General features: G+C 40.9%; 1 protein-coding gene across 10 annotated transcripts in view; it reads left to right on the top strand.

The window, feature by feature from the left end:
• Positions 1-21,626, top strand: part of LOC112994495 (E3 SUMO-protein ligase PIAS2) — a 32,125-nt gene that overhangs the window by 6,952 nt on the left and 3,547 nt on the right. For 3 of the 10 annotated variants that reach the window (XR_010385699.1, XR_010385697.1, XR_010385698.1), the window contains exons 2-15: positions 1,730-2,204; positions 5,953-6,037; positions 6,716-6,766; positions 6,875-6,965; positions 8,462-8,518; positions 11,216-11,350; positions 14,112-14,217; positions 14,862-14,935; positions 15,819-15,979; positions 16,592-16,725; positions 17,180-17,351; positions 19,610-19,749; positions 20,251-20,309; positions 21,548-21,585. Coding sequence is in view for 7 of the 10 variants with exons in the window: in XM_064500362.1 (XP_064356432.1) it covers positions 1,730-2,204; positions 5,953-6,037; positions 6,716-6,766; positions 6,875-6,965; positions 8,462-8,518; positions 11,216-11,350; positions 14,112-14,217; positions 14,862-14,935; positions 15,819-15,979; positions 16,592-16,725; positions 17,180-17,351; positions 19,610-19,749; positions 21,548-21,585 (1,719 nt within the window). In the remaining 3 variants the exon portion in view is untranslated. The other 7 variants (XM_064500362.1, XM_064500359.1, XM_064500358.1 and 4 more) reach the window with 3 other exon arrangements.

The raw sequence follows: 21,626 nt of genomic DNA, 5'->3' as shown, positions 1-21,626 counted from the left end.
TTGGAATAGGCACTGTATATAACAGTTTTTACCAGCTATTACATCTTTGGTGCGTTTATGTTGTGGGTGGGGGAAATAGGGAATACCAATTTGAAGACTGCTTAGTTTGTTTCCCGATAGAAACATTGCTGTACCCAAATTGACTATCTGGTGATATTGGGGGGAAAAACTAAAACATCAACACCTAAAATAAGACATTCCCCCCCCCCCAAAAAAAAAAAAAAAAAAAGATATGGATGATGAAAATAGTACCCGAGGATTTTAGATAATCACTTTAATCTGTATAAATTAGTGTGGCCCTTGATAGGGCAGGGCTGGTCACTTGCTCCTGCTCTCTTGTAATGTGGCACAAGTGTTTTGCAGGCTGGATTGTGAAAACTAGCCTGACTCCCCTACTTGCTGTGCCAAAAGCTGAGTTTTCATCTGGCTCAGTTCCCTGATCGGTATTACTGTAAAAAACGATTCTCTCAACATTAAGGAGAGAGTAGGGAACAAACAGCTGGGGACACAGGGGGAGTTTGGAGCTTTTTTAGTGACTGCTGCATGGCTGTAACATCAGTTACATGTAAAATCTTTGAGAGCAGATCTATGTTAGAATACACAGTTGCAGGCTCTATAACTGCATGGTAGGGATTGGGGAAGATAAACCCAAAACACTGCATTTCTGAGAGTTATATCCCTTCTGCAATCAATGTCCAAAGCTGCGAGTATTCTATATCAGGCTACTACTTAAGTCAACAATTCTGTTTTAAACTGGTTGTAAAAATTCACTTTATGATCCTGGACTCCTGCTGCTTTGTATCTTCTGTTAGGTCCCTCATTTGCAAGTCCTCAAGTTTGGAACTGGTACAGTAGAGCAGTCTAGGTTAGTCAGATGGTCTTTCATCTTTGCAATTTAGCATTCTTATTACTTGCGAAGAGTCCCACACGAGTAGAAAGGAAACTGCTTAGCAGAATATTAGACAATTTTATACTTCTCTGAAAATAGAGCTCATTCACAAAAATGGAAGCTTAGGGGCTTGTGCCAAGTTAGGAGTTTGTAGTAGGGTTTTTGCTTTTCTAAAGTGATAAGTGTACTGTTTGCTTGGTTATTTTCTTTGAGGAGATCCTTCAGTATCCCAAGGTACCAAACATGATATTAAAAGAACAGTCAGGAAGTCTTCTGTCATAGTCTAGAAGATCAGTTATGGTGGTTAAACAGTTTACTGTGAAATGCTGTGACTTTTATTAAAATGTCCATCTTGCTATGCCATTCCCTCAAGAGTGAAAGCTGATATGCCTGTCTGATCATGTACATGTTTAAAATGCTGCCCCAAATAAAAGATGCTTCAAAATCAACTGTATAGAACTTAAATACTTTTTTCCTTAAAGCATGTTGGAAGATAGGTGATAATAATGGTTAAACATTCATCTGATTTGGTGCTTCAAGTGAGACAGAGCTTATACTTCTGGCTTCCTCTGAACCCAAGATATCACTGCATGGCTTTTTGTCTTAATTGTTTGTGAGGGAACTGGAAGTCTTTTGAGATGATCCAACCAACCTCAAGCTTCTTCCCGGACGCGTCAGTCTTAAATATTTATTTTGTTGGTAAGGATGTAAGCAGTATGTGTCTAAGATGATAAATGTGAAACTAGAATGATGGAAGTTCATATACTTTGGTATGGTCCTTGGAAAGGCTCACTTAGTGTACTCTTGGTTCACCTATGCTTATGTCCATTTTCTTTCTAGAATATGGTATCAAGTTTTCGTGTTTCTGAACTACAAGTGTTGTTGGGCTTTGCTGGACGTAATAAAAGCGGGCGGAAGCATGACCTCCTGATGAGGGCACTGCACTTACTGAAGAGTGGCTGCAGCCCGGCAGTTCAGATAAAAATCCGAGAACTCTATAGGCGTCGGTACCCAAGGACAATTGAAGGACTTTCGGACTTGTCGGCCATAAAACCTGCAGTTTTCAATTTGGACAGTAGTTCCTCTCCTGTAGAGCCTGACTTAGCTGTTGCTGGAATTCACCCGCTCCCATCTACATCGGTCACGCCTCAGTCTCCCTCGTCTCCTGTCAGTTCAGTGCTCCTCCAAGACACTAAGCCGCACTTTGAGATGCAGCAGCCATCCCCTCCGATTCCACCTGTTCATCCTGATGTTCAACTGAAAAGCCTACCTTTTTACGATGTGCTTGATGTGCTTATCAAACCTACAAGCCTAGGTAAGTGTTTAGTAGTTCTGCACGTTGCTTAATTTGTGAAATAGTGAAATAGTGTTGACTTAAGCAACACCTAAGTCCAGGCTTAATGAAGTGCTTTCTGCTGATGGTAAAAGTGGAAACTTCCTTCTCTTCTCATCTCTGTGCTTATCCTCTTCTCCTCCTCCTCCCCCCAATATTGTCAAGCCACACTGCAGCGAGCAGTGTTCTCTTCTCCAAATACGTAATTGAAGATAAATGTAAGTTTCTTTGTCTTTTGAATATTAGAGAAATTGCATCTGTCTGGAAGACTTGGACCTGAGGTATCTGACTGGTACAAATGAGCACACTTGTCAGGGCCATCAGCAAGTGGATTTGGGGTTCACTAATAAGTTGCTACAGTGTCAGAAAAACAAGTCAGCTGGTTTGTTAGTTTGCATCTATCTCACTGCAGCATTTTTTGCAGATTTTGGCATATTGCACTGAAATACATGCTTTGACTGTATAGCAAATGTTCAGCTTTTTTATACCCAGTTTAGTGATGGATTCTCAGCCTATCTGTTTTTACATTTTAATCAGCATGGCATGGCAGAGTAGATCTTTGTGTGTTCCAAATAACTTAATCTTGGTTAGCTTTCTCAATATGTTCAAAAGAGAAAGGCATTTGAATTATTTGGAAATAGGTTGTCTTCTATCTTGAAATTCAACCTGTCTTACCCTGTGTATAGGGTAGAAATGTTCCATAATGATTTAGTAATTTCAGCTGATTGTAAATAATAGCTTGCTGCTCAGCAGTGTGAAAAGCACCTCCATTTAAGACTTCAGCATAACTTGTCTTCAGTTGGCAAATGATGAAGAAAATTCTTTTCAGCAAGATGCAAGTACAGTCTACTTACATATCATGGTCTGGTTTGCAGTAACCCAGTCTAAAACAGTTTTTATGCACAAATGATTCAGCATGGAAGTGATAACTTCCTCCCTTTTTTTTTTTTTAATTCATTAACAGCTTTTGAATAGATACTGGAATCTGAACCCTGTAAGACTTCTGCCTGGGAGCTATGACTTCAGCCAGGTGCAAACCTGTGTTTCAGTCTGTATAATAACTTTTTGGATGTCCTGTAGAAGAGAACCTGCTTCAAGATTGTAGAAATACACATTTCAATTAGGTATTGTTTTTGAAGCTAAAATCTTCATGAAGTTTTCTTAATTTCTGTACTACTGCAGTAGAGGGATACCTTATTTGCAGTTTTGTAGCATGCAGCTGTGCACACAGATGGAGATTTGGTGCACAGGCTTTGAATTAGGGTGTAAAATCAAATGGCAGTGATCTAAAGTGAGTAGTGTAGCTGGGCGCTGCAGATAACAAGGGGAGTCTTGTATTAAATACTAAATAGCAAAAGCAGGCATCAGTGCCATTTTGCTAAATCTTGTCGTCTTCAAATTTTTGCCTTGGTGTAGATGCACTTTTTTTTTCCCTCAATAGAAACACTTTCAGCTTTTTGTCAGCTGTTTGCATCCTCTAAAAAAATTTAGTTTCGTAAGCAATAATAGTGTCTTCAAGGTTGTGACTTGTACCTCAGGGAAGGCGTCTGCTGATAGTCACCCTCCAGCCTCTGAAGTAGCAATTGTTACTTGTAATGCTTGTTGTCACTTCTGTTTACATATTGTGACACCCTGTTTGATGAGACTGAAGCATTTAATATCAAAAAAAATATATGCATTAGTACAATAGCTGGTTTGGTATTGGACACCTCTATGGTAATACTACCATGGCGTTTCGAGAGAATCTGGTGCACCAATGTCCTGTTTAAATCCTGCTTTTCAAATTTGAAAAAAGTTAGTATTTCAACTGAAATATTTTGGGTGGAAAAGTTGAAAGCGGCGTGTGTTCTGCATTGTATTTCTGCAGTGTGATTAACTTCCATTTTCTGCTCAATGAAACCTAGAGATGGCAGTAACATGTTGAAGATTTTTCTTAACAGCTGGCTTCTTCCACTGTGGGAAATCCTCCTGTTTCTGAAAGGAGAATGCTTCCTTGGGAGGGTCACTGAGTTGTAGTTAGGGCTGCATGTGAATTCCTCTTTTTCACTTGAAAACCATAGATTCTTCATTGCATGTTGTCCAATCCTCACAAGAGGGGATCATCTGGTTCTGTATCATTTTGGGTTCTCTTTGGAAATGAGTTGGCAGGGTCGGGGGGGAGGGATGATCTTAACTGAGTACTTGCTTGCCTTCAAACTCCCAAATCAGAATTATGCCCCCTTCCAGAACAGAGTTTCTGAAGATGGCTGGAGCTACAGCTCAGGTTTGTGTCTGAAGAAGAATGGGAAAATGAGATGGGAAGAATAGGTTGATGTGTGAGTAATAGGCTCTTCTGATGTTGGGGAAAAAATTTATGAGCATTAGCTGAAAATCACTCTAACAGGGATTCATGAGCAAATTTGGAGAAGATACTTTCTTTGTTTAATATTTTAGGTAGATCATGAATTGTGCGTGGTTCCAGTTAGTAGACTTGGGGGATTGAGAAGCACAAAACTCATTCATTCTGTATTTGAGAATTAAGGATTTAGAAAGCAAATAGACAGAATAGGTCAGAGAGGTGGGAGTATAGCCTGCATCACTGTGACCCTTTAAGAAGACTCAGCATCCACATTCTTATACTAGTATGATAACGTAAGAGGGGATGTAGATGTGGATTTCTGCTTTAACTCCTCCTCAATTCAATAAGAGAAAACACTTTTGTGGTCTTTTAAAAACATACTTGAGTATTATTTTGAAATACAGAATGCTGCATGTGCTGGGTGTGCATGCGAACACAGTGTAGTGCCTTTGAATTATTTGAGGAAGGTGGTGCATGTGCTTCACCTGGATTCTGTTGCATGTTTTTGTTCTTTTGTGTGTGTTTTGGATAGAGGCTCTTTTCTCTGGACGTTGAAGTGTACCATGACAGCTTTTCCAAATGGTTTAATTATACTGTCTTTATGTTTGTCCTCCTGGTTGGATACTTTAAACTGTTGAACAAGCACAAGCTGGTTTTATTTCAGGTTAAAATTTCTAACTTTTCACATCCAGAAGTAGAGAAGGAATGGGTATATATTGTGAATCCTTAATAGCAAAACGTTATTGCTTCCCCTCACTAATGGCCAAGTAGGATTCTGATATTAAAGCTGTGGTGTTTGTGTGTCCCTTCCTCCCCTCCCCCAAAGGCTAGTAAAGGGTATTCCCAGACATGTAGTGCAGCTGCTTTCTCTAGCACTGGGGATCGTTCCCTCCCTTCCTCCCCAAAGGCATAGTTACTTTTAGCTGTTTTTGAATTAAATAATTTCCAGCTGTCCATTAATAACCTCTTATGCACATTCTCCTCTTAGAATCTTAAAATAGTTGTCAACATCTTGTCTGTTATGCTTTCCTTTTTTTTTTTTTTTCCCTCCCCTGCCTCAGGTATCCAGTGTTGTATTTTGTGTCTCACGTTCTTCTGATGTGTGAGAATTCTGAGAAGCTTCAGCTTATCCTTCCTCCCTCTGAGGATTACAATGCAGCTTGCCAAGCTTCTTAGTACCAAAGTGTAATGTGATATTAAGCCATCTGAATGTAGTTGAATGAATGATTTGTACCATGGCTTTCCTGTTGACCATTACAGGCGGTGCAACAAGAAGTTGATTACAGTCATAAACGATGTGTGCCTTATTCCAGGAGATCTCAGTTGTGAATCCTGTGTTAATCAATGACTTCAATCACTATGGTTAAACTTCTTTTTTTCTTTCTTTTTCAGTACAGAGCAGTATTCAGAGGTTCCAAGAGAAGTTTTTTATCTTTGCTTTAACACCTCAGCAGGTCAGAGAAATCTGTATTTCCAGGTGAGTGGAAAGAGTGTGGCACTAATACAGATAACTATTTTTGCAAAGCTTCAGAAGAACAGGTTTCTGTTTTTTGTGGTATGGTTTGTTTTGTATATATATGCCTCCCATAAGCTTACAGGTGTGGAGGAGTAATCCTCAGAAGTTACACTGGGTAACTGGCTCTTTTAATGTAAAACTACTCAGCACAGAATTTATGTGCAGTTGGGGGCAGTTCTGCACCACTATGGAGTTAAAAATTACTCAGTTTTAAATAATTGTAGCTGTTTGGAGAGGTGGTAAGCTTTTCTTCCCTGTATGTTTCCTGGCTGGGTGAGTGGAAGGCTGCTCTTACCTTTTGTCCCAGGATTCACGCTGTCATAAGAGCTATGGTGTGGGCCAAAATAATCCATGAGATTTGGTTCTTCCTGGCAGTGTCACACTGTTGTTACTATAAACTCTTGATAGAAGATGATGACCTTAAAGTTCTGCTTAACTTGCAGTAGCCAAAACAGTAGAGGCATTGCCTATTAGACTTGTTCATAGCTTTATCTTAATTAAAAGGAGGAGGAAACAATAAAAAAAGGAAGACCAAAGTTTAATGATGTTGGGCCGGGCATGCCAGTTCTTTCTCTGTATGAGTGGAATGTGAGATTTGCTGTCTAAATAGGTATTTCTCTTTTTCTTTCTTTGTCACAGGGACTTCTTGCCAGGAGGCAGGAGAGATTACACGGTCCAAGTTCAGCTAAGGTATCTTTCTCAGTGTTCTCTTATAACTTGGCTGATGTAGTCAAAGTCTTCATACATGTGAACTGTTTGAACACTTGAAAGTGACACCTCTTCTCTTTGGGGATATAGGTTATGCCTAGCAGAGACAAGCTGCCCTCAAGAAGATAATTACCCTAATAGTTTGTGTATTAAAGTAAATGGGAAGCTGTTTCCATTGCCGGTAAGCGTGCTTGTTTGCACTTGGCTATTTGTCTTTTTTTAATGTAGCGTTAGCTTGCTTAAACTGTCAGCTCTTTATTTCTATTGCTAATTCCTCTAGTTGTTGCTGTAAGGCATATGATTTGTGCACTTGCTAATGAATATGAAATGTGCACGTTACTAATATTAATCATGTTACAATCACTGCACAGCTTAATTGTATTTCAGCCACTTGCAGCAGACCTGGCCTGTTGCAGTTAGGACAGAGAAGAAAACTGCCTGCATGGGGGATTCTCCTCGTACATCTTCAAACTGAGTTTATTTGATGTGATTGACAGTTGTCCTTGCCGTTTGCACTCTCTGGGTTCATGTATTGGCTTGAGTCCCTGCTTGTTATGAAGGAATAGCATTACCTTTTGTGTGCACGTTTGTGTGCTGTCTTGTATCTGTCTAGTTAGAGACATAATTGTAGTGGAGATGAAGAGTGGAAAAATTCTAGGTTTCCCAGCAATGGCTGATACTGGAGCTGGACGTTGTTAGGAGCTATGAGAAATTGCAGGATGGAAGTGTCTCACTTACTTTGCTGATGTATCATGTTGTAAAAGTTAGTATTTAGACAGGATCACCCCAAGGTCTGAATATAGATGAAGAGGGAAGAGTGCTCACTTAAAAAATAAAATACAAATTAAAAAAAAAAGTAGAAAACCCAACAACTCTGAAACAGGTATCCCTGCCCTTAAGAACAGGGGTTCATTTGCAGCCTGTTCTGAAATAGTTCTGGAAGTTACAGAAGATAGATGGAAGCACAGAGCTTTTCACCAGCATTGCTGGAAAACACTAGATGGGGAGAGGAGGTGGGAAACCTTGTTATCAGAATGCTTGCCTTCTCCTCAGCATGTCAGCCGTGTGGGATTTTTCTCCTTTCTGCTCTACTGAGACTCTCTTCCTGTTTCTGCTTTCCTTAAATGACTGTCCCTAACTTTTTTCCCTTCTTTAACCATTGCATCTCTATTTTCTATCTCTTTTCAGTGTGTAAGAGGGTCTCCTTTTCTTTCATATGCTTTCTGGTCACTACTTTCTACAGACATAAATTAGGTTATCACAGAGAACCTTGCAGGATTTCCTATCTTCTGTAGGTTACCTCTGCCTTTCTTTAAGCATCCCATCAAAAATAATTGGGTCTGATGTTATCCTGGGGATGTCAATGTTTGCTGGTTCTGTCTTGCTAAAATAGCTTATATCCTGCTATGTTATGCTGTCCATTTTGTGTGTAATGTGTCAGTCTCAGCATAACTTGGCTGTAAACTTGAATTCTTGCTTTGCTTTAGATCTGAATCCTACAGGGTCTTTCTGCATATCACTAAAGAGGATTCTTTAATCTGTTCAGCAGAAACTTTCAATGAGAAGGTGAATAAATGACTTATCTTGGAAATCTCCTCTCCTCAAGTATGAGCTGAATGACAGATGTAGCTTCAGCCTAAGTGCTACTGCAGACTTTCTTTTTTTCTTTTCCTTTAGCCTGTTGGTTTGGTCACAGTTTGCATCCCTCTGGTGGCTCCTTCTTTTGCAGGAAATGTAAGATAACACTTTTTTTTTTTTTTTTGCCTCAAAGACCACTGTTGTCTAACTCTGTTTTGCCAACTTGAAAAAAATCCTTAAATGGGTGCTGTTCTGGTTTTGCCTGGTAGAGTAACTGCTGCCTCTGTGGATGTCTGAGTTACCCTGTTACTCTCAAAGTTGCACCCTTAGTTGCAGTGCTTATCAGAAACTTCAGGAAAACTCTGCCAGTGTGCCAGTACTGGTGCAGGTTGTGCCAGCATGTGTAACCATGGTGTTTCCTTGTACTCAACAGCTATCTGTGTCCATCTCTTATGGTACTTACTTAAAAGAAATAAATGTGGAGTCTTGTATGCTGGTGTCTTGCCAGTAACATAGGTTTTGTGTGTAATGCACTACAGCAGCTGATTCTTCTGTTTAGTTTTCCTGTGGCAAATGTAGGCAAAACAAAAAACAAGTCCCCAAAACTGACTTGTTTTTCTCCCCGGGGAGCCTCCATAGACCAGTGTTGTTTTTCTCCTTTGAAAGAGACCTGAATCTGCCAAGGCAGGCTGGAAATAGCCACACAGAAGAGCAATCAAACTTCCTTTTGATACCTTTCTGGCTACAACAGACTCCACCTGCCTTGACTAATAAAGTTCTTGCAAGAAGCATGGAAGGCTTAAAGACCCAAATAATTTTGGCATGTGCTAACCACTAGAACTAGCAGGCTAACTAAACACTACTAGATCGTGCTGGTTGTGGTAGGCAAATAGGACGCTCTTTACTGGAATCTCAGAAGGCCAGGAGGGGAAGGCTTTAATGTTCTAGGAATACAAGATTGAATCTGACCTCAAGGTGATTGCTTTGTGGAAAAAGACTTCAGAAGCTTGACTGAAATGAAGCATATGAGTTGCCAAGTCTGCCTATTAATTAAAAAAAGGTTGGAAAATGTAAGGGAACTTTTTATTTGCCCTCTCTCGGGAGCAAAGTAGCCTGTCTGGAGACCAACAGTAAAGAACCTCTTGCTGCTGCTGCTATAGTTGGTATGAAAATATTCTCCTGAATATTGTGGGGATGCTGTGTTCCTCCAGATAAGCTCATTAAAAGGAGCCATGACAGAGAAAGGCCCAGCCCGCTGCAGCAAAAGCAATTGAGATTTATATTCCATAAATTGCTGCAGCTGTCATGTCTGATTAAAGAAAGGGCAAATCATTCATTCTTTTAAACATGAGATTGTCAGCACTCCTCATGCATCTGCTGCCTCCTTGTTCTGTGATAAAGCACATATGGAAAGATTCCTGATAGTAGCTATGTCACTTGTCGTCTGGGGGAGGAAGTGTTTTTTAGAAGAATCCTTCAGCGATTGCTGTCCACCGCTTTGGTCTGGTGGATCTTGCAGTGGAAGCTGTGAGTCCTTGTTCTATCATAGAACAATACTGTCTTGAACTAAATGAAATCTGGCAGTCTGTACTGTCCTGTGCAAGACATAGGGCTCTAATCTCTTGTTGGCATCCTTCTGTGATACAAGATAAGATTTTCTATTTTGTAAGGCAAGAGAATTTTTTTTTCCCCTCTCAAATGCACAGGACTAAGTCTGTTGTCTATTTGTAAGAGGCATAGGGAAAAGAACAATACGTTGTGGTTAAAGTGGTAAAAATCTGTCTGTTCTGAAGGCAAAAGATCTGACAGTGACTATTCCTCATCATCATCAATCTCCTTGATTAGCCAGTCTGGAAGAGGGGACTCCAGACTTTGTCTGCTTGAACTCAGAACAGAGTTTGTGTCAGAGTTCCTGCTATAGACTGGTTTGTTTTCATGATGACAGGCATAGGACAAGATGATAAGCTGCAGTTAGGCCAGGTGCTGCTTTCCATGGCACAAGTACTTTCTGCTCATGATGTGCCTGAGGGTATATGCTTGCCTAGAACTGGGGACTGGATGGCTTCTGAATTGGGTTCTAAACATATAGAGGAAATACAGCTACACAGAGAACCTGTCCTGAGTGTGAAATTCTTCACCAAAGCCTAGAAAAAGCTGAGCAAATGATATCCAGTTTATTTTGTTTCTGTCAACAGGAGAAGAAAAAAAAAAAAACCCCAAAAAACTTAAACTCTTAAAGTGCAGCTCATCTTCAGGGAGCTGGCCAAAGTACAGATGACAGCTTGTTGCAAATGGGGCTAGGTAGAGTTGATGCAAAGGCAAAGCAGAATCCTTGTAGTAGTGTCTTTTCTTTTAAGTTAGCCCTTAGGCTCCGAAATTCAAATAGTGACTGTATCTAGAAGAGATGCAGAGCTCTTGGTGTGAGATTGGATTGTGTTCCTTAAATAGCACTGCTGAATCGAACCCTTCATGACTTGCTGTGTTTGCCTGTCATGAAGGTTGTCCTTGTGGGGCTCTGATCTCTGAGGAGTGTGGGGCAGGGGGAGGACAAAGCATCAACATTGCTGTTTACTTGTACAGTGAACTTACCCAGACCAAAACTGCATTCTTTTCCATCACTTCAGCATTTCTGTAAAATCACTTTAAAACCCCAAATGCTGTGAAATTGTGATTCATTTATGGTTTTGGACTGTCAAAGACTGAAGCAAGTGTTGACTTCAGTATCCAGGCTAGAGAACCTTCAGGCTTACCTGTTTTCCCCAACTCTGCCTAAAACCAGCAAGTCTGTTTCAGCAGGTTCCAGAGTGCAGCGGGAAGAGTTGGTAACACTTCCACTGTCCTTTCTTCCCATAGGGATATGCTCCACCGCCAAAAAATGGAATTGAACAGAAGCGGCCTGGGCGCCCCTTGAACATAACATCTCTAGTTAGGTTGTCATCCGCGGTGCCAAACCAGATTTCCATTTCCTGGGCTTCTGAAATTGGAAAGGTAAACTGTGTTTTCTGTGAATGCGGACAGTAGTCCGAATAACCTCATGTAGCGTTCCCTTTCTCCCCTCTTTCTGATGTTGCTGGCAACACATATGCCAATAAGTGTTTATTAATAAGTGGATGAAATTATTACAAATTGCAGGAAACAAAGGAAGCTCTGGAAGCGTGATAGTCTACAGTACATATGTAAAACTTCCCTGCAGTATTCACGTGGAAGGGGAGTATAGATTCCTTTTACGTATAAGAGCTTTATAAGTAGGTTTGCCATTGGGGATTGCCTGAAATGTGTGAACATGAACTGTGTGTGTTAAAGACCCTGAAATCTTTTGGGGGAATAAATGGTACCAAACAGTTCAGGCATGACAAAATAACAAAAAGGGAAGCTTTACTTTTTTTTGGTAGCTTGATGGTGTAGTAAAACGAAAATAAGGTTATGTAGCCATATCTTCAAAGGTATGTTTCTCAACATCTGTTGAAGCAGGCATTTCAAAAGGACCAGATGTGCCAAGGCTGTGGGAGTATGGGTGTAGACATTTATTTCTGTTTTTTTCTATTTTCTAATCAAATGCTAGTAAGTAACTTTACAAAACCAAATTTAGCTTCATAAGAAGAACTGGTTAATAGATATTTCCATCTTTATTTTTTTGAAATTCTCCCCCCTGCCCCCCACCCGAAATGGCCTGAGTTGATTAAAACTACACTTGTAAATGAACCAAAACACAGGTGAAACTTCCAGCTCAGAAAGCTCTTAAATGGCAGGTTGCTGAGAGGATTTATTGGGCAGGTATTGGGCTGCTAGCGTCAGCTGTTCCGGGGCTTGGTGGACCTTGGACATGCTTGATCGGACTCTTCTTGTGCTGGCATTTGTAATATAGGCTATCTGAGCAATGTGTCCTTTATTACAAACTGAGTATATTCCTGTAATGTGTTGGGTGACCTGAAAGGCTTGTTGGCTTCTAAAGTGCAGATGGGTGGGGGGGGGGGGGGAATGGAGTGTTGAGGGAAAAAGAAAATCAAAGCCTGTTTATAATGCAATTCTAAACTTCATGGAAAGCTGCAGTGGGGAAATGCATGCTAGAGTTCAGGTGGTAGGAGGCAGAGAAGGGGGTGGTGACCGAAATGTGATACCCATTGCTTTCTGGGGCCTGCAGGTGAGTTGCTTTTGGAAATGCAAAGTTGCTAATCAGAGTTTAAAAGGAATTAGTCTTTAAAATGGCTGAGTGACTGCTTAGACACTCCTCCCTCATGATTTAATAAGGAGAGAAGGCAGTGATGGGATTTTTTTTTTCTCAGATTTAAGTAGTAGTTCCTTGCAGCTGTTGCTAAATAATAGATTACATGTTCTTCAGTCTGGCTATTCTTGTAGGTCCTTCTGGACTCAATTATCAAAAGAGCCTTTGATTTCAAAAAAGTGAAAGGAAAGCTATATGAACTGGGCATATGTTTCAAAGTGAGACTGCAGTGTGAACTTACTACTATATATGAACAAACTGAAGCTTTAAAAAAAGGGAGAAAGTTAATGTTCAAAAAGGGAATGAAGGGCAGTGCTGACAGCAAAGCCTCTCTAAAACAGAGGGGTGTGTGTGAAAGATGCAAGTGATTGCCTACCAATCATAAGGCACGAGGTGTGTGTGTGGTCTGAGCCTCTTCCTGCTGTCCCAGTGCTCTCTTCCCTGCATCTGCCAAAATACATTCCCACACAAGCAAATTAATTGGTGGTCGTCCCATCGTTTCCCCTTGCCCCAAGAAGTGAGCTGTTTGGATCAAGGTTGATGCTCCATTCTGAGTAACAGAGCACATGTAGTGAGGCAATAAATAGTGCAATATATGACCCTTCTTTCAAAACAAAGCAACCCCCCCTTTTTTCTACAGTGTGGTTTCATGTGTACATTAGTAACTATATCTGCTGATCTAGGTGAGAGCTGTTTTTCCTACAGTGGCCAAGGAGGAGCCTGGTGGTCGCTGTTCCTGTGCTTAAAATTCTTGGGTGGTACCCGGATGTTATAGGAGCCATAGGAAGATGGCTGGCAGGGGATGGAAATAAGGGATTGCAGGTTGCATTTGTTTTAATGATGAAGCCGTTGTTATTCTGCAGTAGTGGGACTGGGCAGAGTCTTCTCTTCATTAGTGACCTTGAAGAGAGTATGAACACTGCACAAAGGAAGCTGGCAAATGGCATAAATCGCGAGTAGTGATAAACACTAGGGAATACAGCCAGCCTGAGAGGAGAGGATACGGTGCAGCTAAGCTTGGCTTAAAAGTAGAGAGCAAGCTACAGAGAGACTGCAGTACAAAGCAATTGGTGCAGTTTCGTGCCACGTGAAGGTGTTAGACTTGCAGCTGAAGAAGCATTCATCTCTTCTTTACAACACCTAGTTGTCTTTGAGCTCCCCAGTGCCAGAACGATACTGACAAAAAGGAAGGATTTAAGAGACAAATGTGAAAAGTTCTTAAAGGCCACATGTAAAGAAGGTGAGTCTTCAAGTCCTTGTTTCAAGAAAAGCCCAAATTGTCCCTTAGTTAGGTCACAGCTGGAGAAGACAATCAGACTTGATTAGCAGAAGAATTCTGGCAGAGTATTGGACTCTTTCACAGTAATGATGTCACCTGTTAGTGCTATTCCAGTATAGCTATCAAGCAAAAAAAAACTGGCACAATTTTGTTTTTACTGTATGCTAGAACTATTGTAAATACTGAGCTGCTGTTGTAGTAGAAGTACTGTGTTAAATAACTTTTCATCTTTAATTGCTTTTTTGTAGAATTACTCCATGTCTGTGTATCTCGTTCGTCAGCTTACTTCAGCTATGCTTTTGCAGAGGTTGAAAATGAAAGGTATCAGAAACCCCGATCATTCCAGAGCACTAAGTAAGTCGAACCAATTTGCCTATTTGTACTTCTTGAGGGCAGTTGTAGCTCTTTAGAACTGGTAATACTCAGCAGACTTGCAGCAGTTTGGGGATGAGGTGGGGGATAAGCCCCATACACAGAGTAGATCAAAGGTTCCCTTGCTGTTGCTGAGCTATTGTTCACTGATTCACTGTAGGTCTCTGCGCTAGTAGGGAGGCACACCTGGAGATTACATCCAAGGTGTCCTTGTAGGAATGCAGGGAACACCACTTGCTGTGGAGGGCTGTAAGAAAGAAAAAGATGCCCTAAATATCTGTATCTTCTTCACTTGCATGTGATGCTGCTGTTCCTGTCTTTGTACCTCACTTGCTGATAACTACTCTTTTATTTATCTCCTTGTATGTTGGGTTGAGTCTGCTCTACTAACCGTTGTGGCTCTTAGCACGTCTGCCACACATCAAAACAGTCTTACTATGTGCCATGTTTGCTGGTAGCCTTGATATAGTGAAACTACTGTTAACTGAGTATCTGCTATGAACTAGTTTCCTAGATGCCCAACTTTTTTTTTAGGTAGCTGGAAACAGTTTGTATACTGGAGAATCAAGGATAGCATTTTAAATAATGGGAGTGTCTGTGTGTAACTTCTTATTTTATTTTAATAGTTAAAGAAAAACTAACTGCAGATCCTGACAGTGAGATTGCCACAACCAGTCTGCGGGTGTCTCTGATGTGTCCTGTAAGTAAGGCTGGAAATTATTATATACGGATCTATGTTTTCATCCTCAGTGTAGAACTGGGCTGATTTCAAAAGGCCCTGCTTTTCCAACTGTTAAATGGCTTTTGTTTATATACTGCTTCATAAATATAAAATATGGGGGAGAAGGGTGCATGTACAAGCGCCCGATTGTAGCAGCATTCAACCAACTGTGATTTAGAACTATGAATGCCTCAACTTTAACACAGTCAGAATCAAGCTGCTCCTTACATGTGTATTGAGATACTTTTAAAAGGAGTAATTGGGCAGTACTGAGGCATTGAGACTATCTGGACAGGGTGATGGAATAATCAAAGGGCACAGTGAGAAATAAAATTCAGATCTCCTACTGCCAACTACCATAAAGAAAAATAAACTAATCAACTTGTAACAAGGAAAGGCTGCCTTGATTTCTCTTCCCAGGTAGAAACTGGCCTGTTAAGTCATGTGTTTTAAAATAGTTATAATGCCAGCCTGTGTCGAAATTTAACTGAAGCTCACAAAAAACCTTTGAAATACTTGGCTAAAAGGAAATGATAAAGTGGATGCTGCAGTAGGTTAGTAGCAAAAATAAAATCCTAGAAATAATATTGATGCAAGACTAGTGCAGACTGCTGCGGTCTGCTTTGAAGTGTTTCTGGTGGATCACAACTCCTTAGTAAAAACGTTGAGGACTGCTTTATTGTTCCTTAGAGTACGCTGTGCGCTTTGATAGGGCAGGTTGGCAGGCAAAGGGCTGTACCTTGGGTACCTGTGTAGTGAGAAGAACCTGTTACCTCCCTGAGTGCATCTGGCTTTATTGTTAGCCATCAAGGCCTACTTAGCTTTCTGCTGTTCTGACACTCTTTTAATGCATCTTCTGCAGCTGGGAAAAATGAGACTGACAATCCCATGCCGAGCTGTTACTTGCACGCACCTGCAATGTTTTGATGCTGCTCTTTATCTTCAAATGAATGAAAAGAAGCCTACCTGGATTTGTCCTGTCTGTGACAAAAAGGCAGCTTATGAGAGCCTAATATTAGATGGGTAAGAGACTGGGTTTGCAGATTACAGAATTATTTTTGTGATGATGTTTTTCCACAGTGTACTTGATAGTTACTGTTGAGCCTTGAGATTTAGCCATTTCTAACTATTTTCCTTCTCAAAATATGTTAGGCTGGAAGGAACCATTGGTATCCTTTAGTTACTGTTCCTGTGTAATGAAGCAGGTAAACTCATCTCCTAATTGCATCATTAAGCTTTTGACATACAGCCTGTCTCCTTGGGAGAAATCTAAATATGATATCTGGGGATGAGATGGTCTGCTTTTTACACAAACCTCTCCCTGCGAAGCTTTTGGACTTAAGTTTTAACTCATAAACCATGTCAAACTTGGTTTAAAAGCTGATGATTTCTACTTCTGTACAGAAGTCTATGAATTGCAATAATGTTTGAGCTGAATATGAGTAGGTGATCCGTTCTAGATTTCTGCCCATGGACTTCTGCAAAGATTAATTAGAGTTCTTTAGGTAAGGTGAACTAGGAGGACAGTACATGCTATGGTTCAAAGTTCCTCATAATTAGCTTTTCAGCTGTTGTTTTTTTCACTTAGTAAAAGATTGGAATCAAAATCAAAGCAACTTAACTTTTACTTTTCAGGCTCTTTATGGAAATCTTAAATGAATGTTCAGATGTGGATGAGATTAAATTCCAAGAAGATGGTACCTGGTGTCCTATGAGGCCTAAGAAAGAAGCTGTGAAAGTCTCCAGTCCACAGTGCACCAAAATAGAAAGTATGTGCATCTGGGTAGTGGTCACAAACCCACAAAAAAGCTTGATGTCTTGGAGAATTTGTTGTAGCTAGGATAACGTGTATGGATAATGTTTTGCAGGGTGTGTGTGTGTGTGTTAAGTTCTCACCCTTTCATTTAAACTAAAAAGAAAGGGTCCTATGTCTAAAAGTGTGTAGTGTGTGAGTTTTTTTTAAAAATACTTCAGAAAATATATGCTTGCTTTTTTTTTTTTTTCGTTTAAGGTCCTTAAACTGGTAAGTGAAGATTAAAGCTTGTGCTTACTGCTCTCAACATGACATAATGCTCGTAATAAAACTGTTCCTGGACTCTGACTTCCCCTGTAGCAGCCAGGAAGACTAGCTAAAATGGGATTGAGATACTAGTTGTGTTGTGAATTGAAACTGCTTAAAGGCTGTTGACAGCAGCAATAGTGACATTTTATGTTCTTGTTTAGGTTCCAGTGTTGTTAGCAAACCATGTGCTGTGACAGTGGCCAATGAAGTAAACAAGAAGAAAGTTGATGTTATTGACTTGACAATAGAAAGCTCCTCTGATGAAGAGGAAGATCCTCCTGCCAAAAGGAAGTGCATATTTATGTCTGAAACACAAGGAAGCCCAACCAAAGGGTTTGTCAATTTTAAAGTTAGTTGTTATTCTGTAATGTCTCAGATAAACTGATGTGTATACCAGTGGACTTGTAGTCTCTCTTCGGGATCCAGCTCCACATTTCCAGAGAATTTTTAGGCCTCTCCTTGCGGAAGGTTGTATTGATACAGTACCTTTGTACAGGCAAAACATTATTAAATAGTTTTACATCTCACAAAAGGCTTGCGCTGACTGTTGCTCTGTTTGCAGGAATGTTCTCCCTAGAAAAGGAAACAGATTAAACTAATAGACAGTATTCTCTTGAGAAAGCTGATTATTCCTAGTGCAGAAGCCTTATGCATTCTTGCTAAGTTAGTGTTGTCTTAAAGGCTTTTCCACCATCTGTAATACCCTTTGTTATCTGCTCTGGCTGCCAGGAACTAGGCTGTGTTGCATGTTTCATCCATCCTGTCAGTCTTGGAAGGGAGGCACACTGCTGTTTTGAATCAAGATGCAAGTTTTTCTTCATCTCCCTGTAAACTTCGGAGTGTCTTGGCCATGGTAATTGGCTGTGGTTATCAGTCAGTCCTGTGCCTTTGGTTAGCATAACGAACCACCTCCCAGGCCCTCTGTAAACAACTTCATCTTCGTAGTCAAGTCTTACTCTAGGACTCTGACTCCTCTAGGGCTGACTAGATTCTTTACTGTTGTGCCTTCTCCTGTCCCGATTCTGTACCACTTGGCTGTAGTCTCTGTTTGTGGCTTCCTGTAAAGCTGTTGCTGTTATCCCAGAGGGTGTAGGAGACCTGCGGGGGACACAACCAACACAGCAGGGGGAGAGGGGCACTTGTTAGTCTCACCAGCAGTCACAGATCCACAAGAGTATCCAAGTGTCAGCCTTTAGTAATGGCTCACTGGTTAGTCCTGCTTGCATGCATGAGGTGTCTCTCTCAGCTTAGTGGCTTGTGTCTTTTTATTAAAATAATAAACCTTCTGTTTTGCCACCCCTTGAAGTGGTGAGCAGGTGCACTGTGTCTCTAGTCCACAGGAATGTATGGTCCTTGGCAAGCAAATAGTTGGTGGTCTTCAGCAATTTTCAGCAGTGATACTTGAAATGCTGTTGCTTGTTGTGAGGACTGTGGAGGAGTCCTTCTGCAAGAGACTTTCTTACTTTTAAATAGCTACAAATACCACATCTGTTAATGAAGTTTCAGAAGGCACCAAGACTTCCTTCCATAATACTGCTCCTGTGTTTGTGTGAGATGGCTACGTGCAACTATAATTGTGGAAGGACTGAGTTTTCTTGTATATCTGTTACTGATGTATTTCTTTTTTCTTACTGTTTGAGTATGAAAATGGCAAGCTTTCATTCTTCAAATGTAAGCCAAAGGCAGGCTTTTGGTGAATAGCTCATCTCCTGTAAACAATATTGCCTGAAACTAGTCTGTGCAAAATTGTGGGGTGTCCTCCTGTAGGCAGAAGCAACACAGGCTGAGGTGCTTGAGAAGGGAGGGTTCAAAATGTGGCTTCTGAAATCAGAAGTAGCCAAATGCATCAATGCAGCAGTCTGGGAAGGAAGGCATGAATGCATAAAACTCACTGCTGGTGGGCTGAAGGGAGGGAGACCGAACAGCTGGGAATGGGACTCTTTGGTGTTTCCACCTGAAGTGGGAGCTGATGAAAGGTTTTTTGTAAGTGGCTGGGTGCCTGAATGCCTATGATGTAGCCTTCAACAGTGCGGCTAAATACTAGACAAAAGGTGGGGATAAGGAAGGGTTTTCCTGGTGGTGTGCTCTTACAGAGCTGACCTTCAGCCTGCAAGTAGAGACGGGTTTGATGTTTAAACTCTGTTGGTAATCTGCGCTCCAGGGGCTCAATGGTCAGTTGCATCGTTGGCGTGACAGGTTAGCACTGAGGAACAGTTGTGTGGAGAACTTTAAACAAGGGCCCTCCTCCCGGCTCTGGCTATCAGCCCGTCCCTCCCAGCGTACTCTACAAATAAAATATCCATTTCTGTTCCTGGATGGTAGAGTGTTATAAATGACTCCAGCACTGTACTTTGTTTTAATGCCAACTTGCTCTTATGTCACAGCTGCTGTTGAGAGCCAAGATACGGTCATGTTATAATGAAGACTGTTATCAAAGAGGAAATTAGAGTGGAGTACTGTGTAGTGAGTAGCCACACTATAGTTGTGTTGTAACATAGTGACCTTGTGAATGAGAGTGCACAGTGGTGCATAATTTCTCTTCTGTAACTAACGGCCAGGTTGTTTGTAATTTCCCATGCTGTTTAAAACAGGGTTCTCATGTATCAGCCATCTACTGTAAGAGTGCCCAGTGTGACAACGGTTGATGCTGCTGCTATTCCTCCTTCATTAACAGACTACCCAGTACCATTCCATCATCCACCAATATCCAGTATTTCATCGGACTTACCAGGTAGGCGGTGGCTATTTTTAATGCATATTCTGACAGCATATTCTTGTTAATTTGTGGGGTGGGTAAAAATTGAAGAATTGATTAACTCTTTTAATGGAACAAGACTATAGGAAGTACTGGACTAATGCAATGTCTAGGCAAGTCTAGAAAAGGCAGGTTATCTGACTGTCTTTCCAGTCTCAGACTGTTCTTCAAAACTCTGGTGTCAAAAACATTGCTTCTGGGCTACACCCTGAAATTGGCATTTAGGTATGGCAGCCAGAAATGCTTTCTGCTGTATTCAGTTAGACCTTATATGAATGTTCTGTTTGTTACATGTCATAAACTTGAGGGAGAGTAGCTGCTTGTTTTTGTTATAGAACTGGCACTAACTCATCCAGACCCTAGATATAGAGGAATTCTGCTAGCTGATTCTAGTGGTGGTCTCTGTCTAGACTGTATGAAAAAGCTTAAGGTGAGCTACAATATGTAAGCTGACCTCTATTGACTTTCTTTACCTAGACATACCCTAAATGCCTATGATGTATTCTTCAACACTGCTGCTAAATATCAGACAAAAGGTGGGGATACTGATTATTTTCTATCCTGGCTCCTTCAAAAGAACATTGTAGATAGGGACTCTGGGTTTTCCACCAGCTTTAATGAGCCCAGAGCCTAGGAAATGGTGACTTGACAACAGGCGTCAAACTGGACCTTGTGTAGTTCCCTTGCCCTGTTCCATTGCCTGTCTCCATCTTTTGTCAGCAACACCTCTGGCTTCTTTCCTCATCCTTCAGCATCAGTTTGGCTATGAGATGGATATCATTCCCTTTCTCTGCCCTCTTTAGTTCCCTTTCTGCTCCCTCCCTCCACTTCTTCCTTGTCAAGAAACCCACTGTCTTCCTAAATTGGACAGGAGAGTAAGCTGAGGGAACTGAAGTCTGCAACCATTTTGTTCATCTCTATCTGAAGTTCTAGAATCCTTTAGAACACAAGGAGCTGTGAATTCTGCAAAAGCAGCTGAGTTTAAATCTCTCTTAAACTTCCTCTGGAGGAGGAGGAGAGATGCTGTTGTCCAGAACAGATTTGACAATGAAGGGAGAGGGAGGGAGTAGGTTTATCACTTTTCTGTTGACATGGCAAACACAAGGCCAAGATTTAGAAACAAAGCAAAGGCTATGATTTCTTATTGTCTTCCTATTTTTAAACATCGTGCCCTAAATGCTCACACATTAATGGTGTATAATATGGACGGTAGTTGTCACTGCTCTTGGAGGATATACCTTGAACTACTTGTAGTTTCCTCTTCTTCATTCCTTTTATTTGTCTAGACACAAAACGGGGATGATATTAGAAATGTTTCCTTATTGGCTGCCCATGGGTGGAGGAAGAGACCTGCTGCTTGTTTTTGGACTTGTGCATGTTGTGACTTTACTTCATTCCAGCATCTTTAATGTGATGACACTCTTCATGTCCCAGTTTGGCCAAGTCAGGTACAATATGCAGTGAAACTTGCATTATGAACCAACAGCTCCAACTGGCAACCTCCATCTAAGCAACCATATTGAACCACCCTGCAATATCCAGTGAATAATACATCATTACGTCATTTTCATTCTTAAAAAGAGCCACTTGTACTAGATAACACTTTTGCTGCTGCCTGAAGTAGTCCTTGAGAGTGGTGTGACAGTGGTATACTTCATTTAGAAACTGTGTAACAAATGCAAAATCTATTCTACAACAACAAAGTTCCTTAAAATTGTATCACCACTAAATGAATAGAAGAAAGACACATCAATTATCCTTCTTTTCTTTCTAGGTCTGGATTTTCTTTCACTAATCCCAGTTGATTCACAGGTATGTTTCTGAACTACAGTGGGACTTAATTTTTAAATGTC

This window comes from Dromaius novaehollandiae, chromosome W (assembly GCF_036370855.1).
Source record: "Dromaius novaehollandiae isolate bDroNov1 chromosome W, bDroNov1.hap1, whole genome shotgun sequence".
Taxonomy (NCBI): Eukaryota; Metazoa; Chordata; class Aves; order Casuariiformes; family Dromaiidae; genus Dromaius; species Dromaius novaehollandiae.
The sequence above is the reverse complement of the archived record's forward strand: the minus strand, read 5'-3'. Positions and strand labels throughout refer to the sequence as shown.